The 15169-nt window shown below is 36.5% G+C and overlaps 1 protein-coding gene across 7 annotated transcripts in view; it reads left to right on the forward strand.

The window, feature by feature from the left end:
* The window catches only part of DLG2 (discs large MAGUK scaffold protein 2), a 1980468-nt gene that overhangs the window by 435746 nt on the left and 1529553 nt on the right, over positions 1 to 15169 (forward strand). For all 7 annotated transcript variants that reach the window (XM_032852928.1, XM_032852923.1, XM_032852924.1 and 4 more), the window contains one exon: positions 11747 to 11842. In XM_032852928.1, the coding sequence (XP_032708819.1) occupies positions 11747 to 11842 (96 nt within the window). The remainder of the gene's footprint in view (positions 1 to 11746; positions 11843 to 15169) is intronic.

Below are 15169 nucleotides of genomic sequence, written 5' to 3' on the forward strand. Positions count from 1 at the left end.
TTCTCTCTATTGATCATTTTTATTCCCTATCTTCAAATTCACTGGTAATATCTTCCGTAGTACATCCAATCTCCTGTTAAGCACATTCAGCGATCTTTTCTATATTATAAATTCAATTTTTTAGGTCTTGAATTTCTGTTTGGTTCTTCTTTATGCTGTTCCTTTCTCTATTAATATTCTCCCATCTGTTCACTCATTATGTTCTACTTTTCTTTTAAGTTCTTAAACATATTTATAATAACTTTTAGAATATTCATTAATTAATTCTAGTGTCTTGGACGTATTTAGATCTGTTAGCCTTGATTTGGCTATTCACCCTTGGTGATAGGTCACATTTTTCTCCTTTGCAGGACTAGTAAATTTTGATTAATGCTGAATACTATGGATTCTTCATTTTGAGAATTTGGATTTTGTTTTCCTTTAAACAGCATTGAGTTATGTTCTGACAGGTAGTTAATTTACTGACAGATGAGACTAATCCTTTCAATGCCTACTTTTAAAATTTTCTTATAGCAGTTCTAGAGTAGCCTTTATTCTAAGCATAGGTTAGTGCTCATCATAAGGCATGGTTTTTCTAGGTCCTCAACTTGAATTCCTAGAATTTGAGCATTTTCTCTGCCCTTTGGCTACTCAGATGACATATCTTTTTTTGTTTGTTTGTTTCAGATGACATATCTTTTTAATACTGTGCAGCTTCTGTAATCTTTACGCAGCTTATGGTTTCGCAGTACCTGTTTAATGCCAGACATTAGAGAATCTTCTTGTCTGCATGGAAAACATTTTACTAAGCTAACGACTTAAAAGAAAGCTTTCACAGTTTTCTTGGAATAACCTCTTCTGAGATATATCCTTTCTGATACTCTGTAAATTTCAGCTCCTTTAGTAGATCTGAATTTTGACCTCAACCTCTTCAGCTCAGACAGGTTTGTCTTTATTTGGCCTCTTCTATTTTCTCAGGTCAGAAAGTACCTCTAGGCAGAAAGTCAGAGAAATTGTCTGGCTCACCTCATAATGTTTCTGTTTTCTTGGAGAATCACAATCCTCCATTGCCTGTTGTCCAAAATCTGGAGTGTTGTTTCATATATTTTGTCCAGCTTTAGTGTTATTTATGGCAGTTGATCATATCAAGTATCAGGTACTCTGTATGGCTGGAATCAGAAGTCCTTTCTAGCTGACTACTATGCAGGTGTGCAAAAAGTTAAGAGATATTTCTATGTACAAATATAGAATCATTTCCAGAATATACTTTTAAAATGAAAAAAGAAAGTGCTAAAGAACATCTTTAATATGCTATCTTTCATATAAGAAAGGAGGAGAAATAAAAACATATACAGGTATTTCCTCATTTATGCAAGAGTCACAATAGGAAGGATAAGTCACTCATTAATAATATTGATTATTTACAGAGGATGCTTACGCTGGAATAAAATGAGCAGGAGGAGAGCACTCTTTGAATTTTACTTTTGTATAGTTCTGGATTTTAGAACTACATTGTTCCACATTTAAGATATAAATAATGAAAGGGGGATGCCAGGGTGGTTCAGCTGGTTGGGTCACCAACTCTTCATTTCTACTAGGGTCATGATCTCGGGGTTGTGAGGTTCAACCTCACATGGGCTCCACACTTAGCACAAGTCTGGTTGGGTTCTTTCCCCCCCAATCTTTCTCCCTCTGCTCCTCACAATAAATAAATAAATAAATAGATAGATAGAAAAAATCTTAAAAAAAAAAAAGACAGGAATTCAAAATGGAACACAAACAAACAAATGAGCCTTATTACAAATGAATGATGTAATCACCTTGAGGGAGAGAGAGAAAAGAACACAATTTAGTTTGAAAAACAGCATTTGACTGTAATCACCAAGATTAATGGTAAAAAAATGAACTATTAATTTTGTTTTTTTATAGGACTAAGAGAGTGATTTCAAAACTGCTTTGTGTATTTTCAAAGATTGAGTAAATCAATATATGGTGGATAATCAAAGAGGCAAGTTTAATAAGTCTCTCATTCTCTTTATCTCTGTCTTTCTGTGTGTATGTGTGTATATGTGAATATACACACATACACACATATGTAATATATATGATATATATAATTTCTTAGCTCTGTCTGCTGAGAGAGACCAGAAGCAATGATATTCAGTAAGAATAAATGCAGGTAGGCTGCAGATTTAGGCTTCTTGTTACAATTCTCCATCAAATAAAACTAATTCTCCTTGGAGGAATGGCTGATTCTAAGACTGGGGCAAAGAAAGAAAGTATAAGATAAATCTGGAATATCTTGCTTTGCCAGAAAGTAAGAAAGTGCTCAAAACCTAATGGGGATATTTCAAAAGGACAGAGTAGCTAACTTGAAGGAAATCCCAATGGCCAAATTTGGGACAATTTGAACAACAAAATAAATAAATATAGTAACAGATTATAAAACAAACAGTAAAATGAAAATCCACGAGTTCATACTGGTAAAAATATGTGAATGAATGATTAAACAAATGAAGGAGACAAGAGAAGAGGAAGTTCTGCCTTGTAGGAAAATGCCAACTGACAAGTATAGAAGGAATGAAGGAATAAGAAAACCACCACTGGCAACCTCTGTAGTAATAGTTGTTTCAAGCAACAACGATTCATGAATGCTAAAACTAGTGAGTGGAAGTGAGTGAAACACAGGATGTATCTAAATTCAAAGTATCTTCTATAAGATTCTTATTACTTACTCATGGAGAGTAATAACCTCACAGTGTAGAAACCTGGCAGAACCATCTTAAATAAGTGATCAAGAGGTAACATTACCAGTCAGTGGGACAAACTGACAGCATGTACCTGCTGATAATGGCATACTGAGAAGCACCTGTAGTCACTTTCATGGTGATTTTGTGAAATATGTATGACCTGAATTTAATCATAAGGAAATATTAGCCAAACCCAAATTAAGAACACTTGAAAAAAAATCTAATACTCTTCAAAATATCAAGTTCCTAAAAGACGAAGACTGAATTGTTCCAGATTAAAGGAAACTAAAAATACATAAAAAATAATGTAATAAATGATTCTGGATTGGATCCTCAACCGCAGACCAATTGGTAAAATTTGATTAAGGTCTATATATTAGATAATAATATTGTGTCAGCATTATTTTCTTGATTTGTATCACTATATTGTAGCTATTATAATCTGTGTATGAGGAACATAGTATCCTTTGTCCGATTTCTATGACATTTTATAAGCCTGAAATTATCTGAAAATGTGTTTTAAAATTAAGAGAAAAATGTAAAGCAAAAATTAACTAAGGCCAATATGTTTGTATAGTCTTTATTTTTTAAACATTTCTCCCTTTTTTGGTTCCAGTACTTTTTCCTCATCATATCTTTTCTCAACCCTTCTTTGATTCACTGTTTCTTGTGAGATCATTTAATTCTGTAGCTTAGTGTCAGAGACCTTCCTAAATTGGCTTTTGCTTACCTTTCCTGCTTTATTTTTCACAACTTCTGCCTTGTGTTTCCTCAATATCAGGTCTACAACAACTTCATTATGAGTTTTTGTCATATGACTTTGCTCATGTCTCAACTTACATTTCCACAGCGTTCTTTTCATGTTTCTAATACTTCAAACTTGAAATGATCAATTTATGTAATTGTCTCACCTACTTTACCTTCAGTTCCTTAGAGGTCTGCAATAGTAAGTGTTATTTATGTTTATTGAACTGAACCTCTTTTGAATTTCCAGAGCACTTTTGTCTACTTCTTTTTTGACACTCAAAGCCTTCTAAGTGATTTTATAGTCACTTGTGTATATACCTTATTTCCATTAAATTTTTTTTGTGGTTGATGGACCACATCTTATTTGTGCTTTTCTTATAACATCTAGTTCAATGCTTTGTGTGTAAGAGTTTGAGAAGTATTTGTTGAATCAATAAATAGTCTGAGAACCTTTCTTGAAAATTGGTACTCTCTTCTCTTGAGCACTTGTGTAGTGCCTACTTTTTTCTTCCTGTTCAGGTTTCCAAGAACCCTTAGGCCTTTATTTTTAGGGCTAACATAATGGTGTTTAATTTTCTCTCAGAAAAAAAACTTAATTTAAATTCACTGGTTATTTATAATGCTAAAGTATTCTATAAAGCAGCAGTATGTTGTTTCCTATAGCATGTTTCCTGTGAAAGAATATCAACCTCACACTTTGGTAGTTTGCAATGTTTCTTATAGCTGAAGAGGATATAATAAAATGAAATATAACTAGATGCTCTATAACTATAAAGGCCAGAATATATTAATAGGCCTGGACTACTTGAGAGCACACTAGAATATGCCTCAGGCTAGTCTGTACACTTCTTATTTCTAGACGAAAGGATAGTGCTTCTGCTAGGAAACAAGAGCTTGTTGTCCTTACTTTTTGGACTTTATAAGAACTTTGGTTTCTTGACAGGACACAGATTTTGTGCATGGCACTTACCAGTACCAACATACATTTTCAAAAAAAAATTCAGGTTTAAGAAGAATGGTATAAATTGACAAAGATGCAAACAAATAAACCTACGTAACAGTTATTTCAGATGAGCACATTTACTTTACAGAAGAGTTCCAGAGTTCATAAAAATTTATTATAAGATTCTTTTTTAAAAACATTTTTTATTTATCCATTTGAGAGAGAGAGAAAGAAACTGGGAGACAAAGAGAGAGCATGAGCAGAGGGGTGGGTTGGAGGGAGAGGGAGAAGCCGACTCCCTGCTCAGTGCCCAATGAAGTGTTCTATCCCAGGACCCCAGGAATCATGACCTGAGTGCAAGGCTGACTCCTAACTGACTGAGCCACCTCGGCATCCCCTAAGATTCTTTTTTTTTTTTTTAAGATTTTATATATTTATTTGACAGAAATCACAAGTAGGCAGAAAGAGGGGGGAAATAGGCTCCCTGCTGAACAGAGAGCCTAATGCTGCTGCGGAGCTCAATCCCAGGACCCTGGAATCATGACCTGAGTTGAAGGCAGAGGCTCTAACCCACTGAGCCACCCAGGCACCCGAAGATTCTTTTAAATAGAAAACTCTTCTGGTATATATGAAAAGGTATATCCATTTAAAGTGAAATTGGTGTATATTTATCAGCACATACTGTGTAATGCAGAGTACACCTGTGTAAACACTGTGTATTAAATTTAATACATATCTATGCACATTTATTTTGTTCAGACACATGAAGCATATAAAAGTAGTAATACATTCATTGCCTTCAAGGAGCTAAAAATTCACTTGAATGGTTAAGAAAAAACACAAATAATACTAGTTTATTTTCCCTTTTGTTTGTACTGTGGGTTTTTACTAAAAGAAGTGAGGTGGACTAATCATTACTAGAGATGTATTCTGAGGGAATAATAGAATGAGGGTGCTCAGCTAGCTGAAGGCAGAGGATCAGCACAGGCTTTGTAGAGGAGGGGAGGTATATGAGTAGTTCTTTAAAAACCGGTAGTGGCATTACCAGAAATGAGGTATCCAGGAGTAGAAGCGGGTTCTGAAGAGAAAAAAAATCTTTATATTTTTTGAGAGAGAGAGAGGGAGAGCACATGAGCACAAGCAATTGGGATGGGGGGAGGGGAGAGGGTGAGAGACTCTTAAGCAGACTCCATGCTGAGCTCAGAGCCCCACTGAGATCATGACTTAAGCTGAAATCAAGAGTTGGGCACTTAATTGACTGAGGCACCCAAGCTCCCCAAAAATGATTCTGTTTATATTGAACAGATTCGAAGCACAAATGTGATTTTGAAGGAAATACAAACAAACATTTGAAAATGTAGGGCTAGCAATTAGGAAAAAAGGTCCACTGGAATTTGAGAGTCTAAATTTGAGAGTTATTTGGGAATGAGTATTGAGAGAAGAGGTAAAGGAAAGGAATTTTGGAGTAATAGTTAAGTCCAGGGGATAAGAAGAGGAAGAGGAAATGAAATAGAAGAGGCAATCAGAAAGGTGCAGTGTCAACTAGGAGAGAGATGTGTTTCTGAATATAGAAGTAAAAATTATAAAAAGGAGGAAGTAGTTAATAGTATGAAATGCCAGAGAAAGTGTAAGACAATGAAAACTATGGAAAGTCAAGGGAAGTAGAAAACAGTGAGGACTACAAGGTCCTTGATGAGTTTTAATTGTGTAGTATTTAGGGCAGAAGGGCGGAGTTCAGAGATAAAAGCAGAAGTCACAAACTGGCTGCCCTTATGTAGCCTCCAGCATAAGTTTATATTTTCTTTGGCCCATTCTGTGTTAGCTCACATGGTATTTTAAAAATATGTAATTTTTTAAGACTTTATTTGTCAGAGAGAGAAAGAGAGAGAGGGAGTTCAAGCAGGGAGAGTCTCAGGCAGAGGGAGAAGCAGACTCCCTACTGAGCAAGGAGCCCAACCTGGGACTCTATCCTGGGGCTCTGGGGTCATGACCTGAGCCAAAGGCAGACGCTTAAACAACTGAGCCACCCAGGCATCCCTAAAAAATACATAATGTTGTCAACATTTAAAAATCAAGGTATTTTACATAGAAGGTCAGACTTCCAAGTTCTCTTAAAAATTCTAAACGTCTGGCAATACTAGTCTGGGTTTCCTCATTGCAAGGAAAATGTCTGGAAATGACTAGAGACTATACCCATTAGGGAATGAACTGTCCGTTTTCCCAAGGACCACCCATCACTTCTTAGATATTTCTTGCAGTTGGCTCACTTTACTTATTTCGAGCACTCAGAATCATTTGACATTTTGACATCTAGATCAGTGGTTTTCAAACTAAAATGTGTCACATTCACACCAGAAATAGAGCTTGCAGGATCCTATCCCTACTGTTTCTGATTCAGCAGGTCGGGGTGAGACCCAAGGATTTGTCTAAAAAGTCTCCATGTGATGCTGATGGGGAAAGGTTCAAGGATAAGTGAGTTTAGGTAAGGAAGTGGTTCTGGAATTTAGTGTAGTGGTTAGATACATAGACTACATTCAGAGAGAACTAGGTTCTCTGTTTCTCACCCAGGAAACAAGGATGATAGTGTTTACTTCAAAGTAAAAGAGATAATGCATATAAAGTATGTATCAGTATCTTCAAAGCAGGACATAGCTTATAACTTTTCATTAAATTATTCAACTGCATGTTAAGTCTGTAAACAATCTTTCAAGAATACTGATTCTGGGGAGAAGATCAGAGATAGATTGCTAGTTTTGGAAAAAAGTGATCAAGGGTCTTTATTTTATTTTATTTTATTAAAGAATGAAGGAAGTATAGAAGGATAGAATAAAATTACTATTTCCATGAGAGCTAAATTGATGGGATGTTAGTAGTTGAAGAAATAATGGTGGAGATATGAAAGTATAGAGAGCCAGTCAAGGTATTGAGATTCAGGAAGTATATATGGAACACCAACTGGAAGAGGTAGGGAAGTTATAGATTCATAGCATCTAACCCAGCTGTGGGATGGTTGATAAAGAGGAAGGAGACTCTGCAGTGGATGAGATAATCTCCATATTTTAGATGACACCTAGCTAGTAAGTGGAGATAAAAGGACCACTTATTGCTTCCATACCCTAAAACCCATGCTCTTTCTTTCTGAACATAATGCCTTTCAAAGTCCACACTATTTCCTGTTAGACTGAATACTCTTGCTTGTTTGGATAACTTCTTGTCTTTAGAATTCTCTGTCCCATTAGATGGATGGGAGGATGGAGAAATACATGGAAGATAGATAATATATCTTACTGTTTTTGATATCCAGGAATCAATAAATAAGTTAATAAATATTAACATAAATATCGAATCTCTAGGGTATAGATGCATTTTTAGAGAATGATAAGTATTAAGAACAATACTTAGTGCATATTGTTTAGTAGATGAAAAAATAAAAGATTAAATTAGATGACTATATGGATGCCTGGATGAAGGAACAAATAAACAAACAGGGAACAAATGCTCTTATCCGACTTAAAATGACAAGCTCAGCTACTTGAGGGTACCCAAGTATCCTCTGCATCAGAAACATGAAGTCCTTTACTTTGTGGTCAGCCTGGAACAGTGGATTTGCTGACATGTTTGGTCTGACAGTGGATCCAGGCAACAATAGTAGCAGTGCAGACTCAATCAGATTGATTTCAGATGGCTTCATCAAGACCTTGCAGTGGGCATCTACAGTGAGCAGCCCTGATTTGTATAGTTCATGACCCCAGGGAGGAGTGTGTTTAATTTGCCAGTCTCTAGTATTCAAACAGGACAGATAGAACTTTTAGGCCATTGACAATACCCCAAGAGTCAGTAAAAATACAACAGGGTTTATCAGAAAGCACACTTGCCAGAGGTACAAGAATGACCTTGAGTTCTGCCACCTAAGTGGAGGAGCTTCCATTTTCAGTTCTGCATACCTGGAACTAAACACAAATTTCATCATCCCAGGGAACACCACCAGCTTCAATTTAGTGAAACTATTAGTGAAGCAGGCCCAGGCATTTAGTGAAACCTGTGAATCCAGCACCCCATTGAAGCAGCAGCTTTGCCTCAGGAGATTTTGAGCATAGGGTGCTTCTCTTTACCAGAGCTTATAATCAACCTCTCTCACTCACAAAGCCTCGTAGTTCAGAGGTGTCAGTAATGTTGTGAGGCTGCAAAGACAAAGAGCCTGCCACAGCTTGCTGAGCTCTTCCAGTAGAGCCAGTTGTTTTGGGCCTTACTTTAAAGGATGCTGATTTGTGCCCTAGCTGGTAACATGGCCAAGTAAGATCACACTGGCTCCAATATTCAGAATCTAATAAGGTGCTGGGCTTCTTTTTGCTTGATGGTTGAGGCTAAAAAGACAGAAGTATCTCCTTGATTGCTGGAGGGAATTTGCTCAGATAGCCCCTCAGTTTTGTCAGAGTTTACTATCCACTCCTGCTGGTTGAGGCTTCTGACTTGCCAAGTAATAGGACACCATCTTAGTTAACAATTCGAAGCCACTTGTACCAAATCTTAATGGCAAATAGAAGAAGAATTTAGGTATTGAGGAAGTACTGTAAACATACTGGAAGCCTTGCCATATGAATAAAAATTGGTCTTGGACCTTGAGTGCCAGTGGGATAGAAGAAAGATGACGGGAAGGGAACATACCAAGGGCCATTAGTCAGTGCAGTGGATTTAGTTACAGTTGCATGTTTGGAATTGTTGAGGCAATGGGATCAACAGCAGAATCAATAATCCACTGTGAGCCTCCAGATCCTATTAGCCTATTTTGCTGGCCATGCTAGGCTGTTGTTTTAAGATATTGCATCTTGGATTACTGTCCCTGCTTCCTTTAAGTCCTTAAGGTGACGATTTCCTTTCTTCTTCCTAAGATTCTCAACTTTTTTGTGGGGCTACCAAGAGAAAATAGAGAAAAGAATTAGAAGGAATGATTTATGTGTTCTGTTAGTATTTCTTTACACATAGCTTTTACTGATCAAGAGAATGCCTTCTGTACTTTCTGAGAATTTACAATGAAATATTAATACCAATTACACATCCAGCAGTGAAAACCACACAAGTGTTACATTGAGTTGGCCCAAAGGACCCCATATACAAGATCAACTAGCTTTTCTGCTTCATGGTAAACCCTGCCCAAATCCAATCACCTGAATTCTGCCCCTCCTTCTTCCAGCTTATGGAACCTAGTGGACTGTGATTTGGATGACTGTATGCAACAGACCTGTAAGAGTATGAGTGCTTTCCCTCCCAGAAGTTCTCGGGCATATTTCTTTGGGTCTGTATGACCTTTATTCCCTCTTAGGAGCAGGAAACTTTAATTTTATTTTTAATCATCTTTTTCCTTAAGGCATCTGAGGTCAGTATAACAAGGAAGGGAAGGACCATGAATCTTGGACAATGAGAGCAGCTCTGTGCAGTAAGAAGGCCCATTTACTTGTGATTTTGAGGGGTGTATAGATGGTTTGCAGCTCAGTGAAAGTGGACTAATACTGTTTTTGGTTCAACTGAAGTCCTATAACAGCACCAAAGCTGCCAACCTAAAGACTGGCATATTAACCATGTGCTTCCCCAGGACACAAGGTGTGGTGGTGTTATTTCATGTAGATGCCCATCACTCATGTGGATGCCCACGGTAAGGCCCTGATGAGACCAATGGGAATAAAGCTGCTCACTGAGCCTGCACTGCCATAATTGTTGCTTGCATTCATCATCATAGTGAAAATGGCAGCAATCTGGACTGAGCAAAAAGTAAATGACTCTGTATTTCTGGTGTCGAAGCTATCTTAGTACAGATAGGTGAGCTTGACATTCCTCTTAGCCAGATTGGAGCCCTGTTCCTTCTTTTTTCCTTTAGTTAAGTGTTCATCAATTTATTTAACTTAATCTTTATTTTTTCATTCATTAAATAAATATTTATTAATCTCTAAAAATTGATAAATAGTAAGATAGAATACCTGTCCTCCAAGGAACTCTAATAGGACAGACAGATATATAAACATGTGATTTATAATGCAATATGTTAATCACAATGGCTGATGTAAACTATGGAAGAAGAGGAGCATCTACAATAGACAAGAATCAGGGAAATCTTGGTTTCTGCTCATAATAGTTGCTTGTTTCTCTCCTTTCCTAATCAGCATGGGTACATTGCCCTATAACTGTAGTCTGAAAAAGAGTGAGAACTTCTGCTCATCCAGAATGAATCTTGGGACTTGAGGGTGACTGGTAGATTGGTGAGGATGTCCCACCATCAGGGGATAGTCAGCAACAACCAGGGCACCATCTGGGAGCTGTCTTTGAGTTTATTTCCCAGTACTTGGCCTGGAATCACTTCATAAATTCCTTTATTCATAATTTGTAAATGCCTTAACAGGTATTAAACTGGAGGATCATTATTAAGCAGTTGAGCATAAAGTTCATTAACATGTTGGCTACCAATTCCCAAGGGGATCCTAGAAATCCCGTTCATCAATCTGCAAGTCTCTGATTCTTTCTTTTCCAGAAAAACATGAGTGTCAGCATTCTGTCCTCATCACAACTGTCAAGAACTGTGAAGGGGCTAAGATTTAACCCTACTTGTAATCTAAGAATGTGACATGGTTTCATGAATGCCAGAATGTCACAAGACTCCTAGGACAAAGCCAAGGGACTTTATTATTTACCACTGTAGCGTAGCTAGATAGCAGTTTCTCAAGCCCCAGTTCCTGTAGGATGATGCAAAATTGGCCAAGTGATACATTCCCATGCAGTGGAGAATAACCCTCAGTCTAGGGAACGGGAATTTTTATGATGTTCAGTAAGCAAACTTATCTTCTGCTCTGGAAGTAAATATTTTTATCATCCAAAGCTGTGGTTATACAAAGATCCTTGAAAAGATAGCCCATAATGAAAATAGTCAGTGCCTCTGCTAATTCTGAGGGCTCCAACAAATTCCTCCAAGTATGGGAATATACATAAGATGAAATTAGCCCTTCTATGTTCATCTTCCTATTAATCATGTTCAGCTTTTACCAGATTATCAAGTTATACTTGAATCACCTATGTTTAACAGTCCCTGGTGAAAAGCTTTGAAATTTATAAAAACTTGCCTTTGAATAACTGTCCCATTTTATGTTTTCTTTTTGGGAGCAATATAAAAATGGGTTAGAAAGTGCAGTCATATTCTAAAACTAACATAAGCAATACTGAATAATATTTATCCAGGTCGTAGACATTTTAATGTGCATGCTAAAAGTTTGAAAAACACTTAATTCACATTGCAGAGAACAAATAGGGAAGTATTGCTTTCTTAAACTATTTTTTTTTTTAGCTTACAGATTGCAGTGGGCCAAAAGAAAATGCTTCATGTATTGAGCAAAATAAAGACAATCAGTGTTTTGAAAATGAAACTGGCAAAAAGACAAGAGTAAGTGTTAGAGTGCTTTCTTTGTTTCTGTGTTTAATGGGAAAGATATGGTTTTTTTCTCTGTGAAGTGTAACCTAAATTCCACCTGGTCAGCATATTGGGTTCTCCTGCTACTGAGTTGACATTGGGTATGTATCATTTTGAACAGTTGTTGTGTTTTCATTTTTGAGAATTTTGCGTTCTTCGTGCGTTTTGTTGTATATTCTTAAGTTGCTGGTAATCACACAACCGTTTGGTAAGCTACTTCACTTCTCCTGTCTTCTCCTGTATGGTTCAGGACAGAAGAACCCTCATGTGAGACTTCAGTAGTGGCTTTTTAGGTCCTATTGGAGGTTTTGTTTTTGTTTTTGTTTTTGTTTTTTAAGATTTTATTTATTTATTTGTCAGCGAGAGAGACAGTGGGAGAAAGAATCCAAGCAGGAGGAGTGGGAGAGGGAGAAGCAGGCAGCCCTATGCATGACTCGATGCCAGGACCCTGAGATCATGACCTGAGCCAAAGGCACTTAAGGACTGAGCACCGAGGCGCCCCCTATTGGGGTTTTTGGGCAATAGCTTTCCCTAAGAAATCTGAAATATATTTCAATCATACTTTTTTGTGGTTGTCATGTATATTTATTCAAAGTAGGGAATCCCAATCAATCATCTATATGGTAATGTTAAAGAGATCATAGTGCTTTAGATTCAGGAATAACTTGAATCCAATGAAAGTATGTGTATTTCCAAGTACAAATATTTTATTAATCAGTAACCTCAGATTTATTCCTGATTGATTGCCACAAATTGATCCTTATTTAGCCCAATGATATAAATTGGGGTTCCATTTTCCATTTTATTGATAAAGACATCAAATTTAATCATGAAAACAAGAAAATAAATCATGATTATTTTTATGAACATCTGATAAGTATTTAAAGCACACATAAAATTATTTTGGGATATGATTCCTAAGTATTGGCTTTAGTGAGGCTTCTTGAAATATGCCTTCAGTGATGTTGCTTCTTGCCTTTCTTCTGAATCTTCTGTTAGTAGGCAGAAGGAGTCTTCATTATGGCTCTATAAGCCTTCAAGTTTCTTTCAGATATGGGGTGGTATGTCTACTGAATGGTAAATGTCAGTAAAGGACAGTTTTTCTGTTGATTATCATTTATAACCTGGGCTGTTTTCTGTCACTGCCAATTAGTTGAACCTCTTAATGTTGACTTGATCTTGGAACCTGGGCAAAGTTCTGAGTCAGTTGCAATTACGAATTTTCATCATTATGAAATGGGGTCTGGAGAGAATGGTCAAGAAAGAATGCTTCAGATATTTTGTAGTGCAACTTAGTGCCCATGGGCAGAAAAAGCTGCACTTTTGCTATATGAAACTGGTGGTTATATGCTTAATGCTCAAGGGGGAGGGGATGTGCAGGGAATATTAGATCATAGCTGTCTTCAAATTTCTACTCCTAAAACTATTTTCACAAGATTTCTCTGCTGCTTATCATTCAGCTCGATATTAGCTATTGGTAAGATACACAAACAGATATGAGATTCTTTAAGAATGCCGCAACCAGTACCTATTTGATCCTTATCAAAACTATGTAAGCTATAAGTCAGCCTTCTGGACTAAAGGTGGACATTTTTCTGCTTCTATCCCTCATCAATGACTGCGAAGAATTTAGTTAACATAAGAAAGGTTGGATGGTAAGTTGTATTTCTCTTTGTAAGGAATCTGTGGAACCTAGAGCCAAATTTAACTAGTAAAAAGTTTATGGACCACCTCTATAAAAGACTGTTGTCTCCTCTGCTGAAAAATGATTTTGTTTAACATTGAATCTGTTATTCAAACTATTTGAGACTGTAATAATATGCTAAAAGTGTTTCCAGGAAAGGAAGTTATCTAATTTGGCAGTGGCACTATTTTTCTCCAAAAGGCGAGAGGGAGGGTGAATGTCCATACTATTTTATTTATGTATATATAGATATCTATCTATATATATATATCTAAAACAAATTTTTAGACTTCCTGACTGTCCAAAGGATATTTGTATTCTTGCTTCCTGAAAATGAAATCATCAGGCCTTAGGAGAATACAAATGTGCCAACTTGTCAAGCAGCTAAATTAAGTAAGTGCTGGTAAATATATTAGGAAAACTTTTGTGTTTTTATCATGGGAAAATATATTGCTAGCCTATGCTATTTAAACTATAAGAGCTTTAGTTTTTTAATCTCATAGGTTAGTTATGAGATTTTAATGAGATCTTAAATATGAACATGTTTTGTACTATCTGGCAAATAGTAGATTTTTATTCTTTTGAAATAAATTTCAAGTCTTACATTTGTTTTATTAAAATGGTAGACATTGTTACAGTTAGTTCTTAGGGTTTCCTTGGGTCCTAATCTATATTACATAACTAAGTCTATACCATTTCTTTTTGGCTGGAAACCCTTTGGTCAAGAGGAGGCTCCTGCCTTGATTTCTACTTGTTGCTGTTCAAAATAAGTTCTGATTAAATTAAAGTAAGCATCAGTGTGAAATTCTTAATTATCTTGAGAAGAAAATTAATTCTGTCACAAACAAAAGGGTAGTCATGATTATTATAAGAACACAAGATGTTACTGTAGCTATTTAGTTCATAGACAATTCTTCAAAGGCTATTGACAGTAAATCACAATTTGGAAATCACAGTTGTTTAGATCTATTACACTGGACATTCATTTCTTCATCTTCATAATTAGGGTGTTAGATCAGATTATTTTTTAGGATTCTTCCAGATATAAAGTCTAATCATTCTGTGGCAGTCAATAGCAGACAAATTATATTGTATAAATAGAGTCCACTAATAATACAATTAAGTATGTTAGCCAGCAATAGCTAATGAGCCTCACACAAATTTAGACTTATGTGGTAGACACGTATCTAGAACAAAAAACAGGAACATCTTCATTATGCCACATTAGTTTGAGAAAATTTCAACAACCCAGCTCATGGGCCAGTGATTCTTTTTTTCTTTTTTTCTTTTTTAAAAAGATTTTATTTATTTATTTGACAGAGAGAGAGAAATATAGAGAGAACAAGCAGGGGGAAGGGGCAGAGGGAGATGGAGAAGCAGACTCCCTGCTGAGCAGGGAGCCTCATGTAGGACTTGATCCCAGGATCCTGGGATAATGACCAGAGCCAAAGGCAAATGCTTAACCAACTGAGGCACCCAGACACCCAGACCCATGATTCTTAAAGTGTGGTCCCTCAACAACCAGCATTATTATCTTCTAAAGACTTGTCAGAAAAGTTAACTCTTAGGCTCCACTTTAGAACAAGTGAATCAGAAATGCTCAGAATGGGACCCAG

Source organism: Lontra canadensis, unplaced genomic scaffold (genome assembly GCF_010015895.1).
Source record: "Lontra canadensis isolate GAN:19392208 unplaced genomic scaffold, GSC_riverotter_1.0 scaffold7, whole genome shotgun sequence".
NCBI lineage: Eukaryota > Metazoa > Chordata > Mammalia > Carnivora > Mustelidae > Lontra > Lontra canadensis.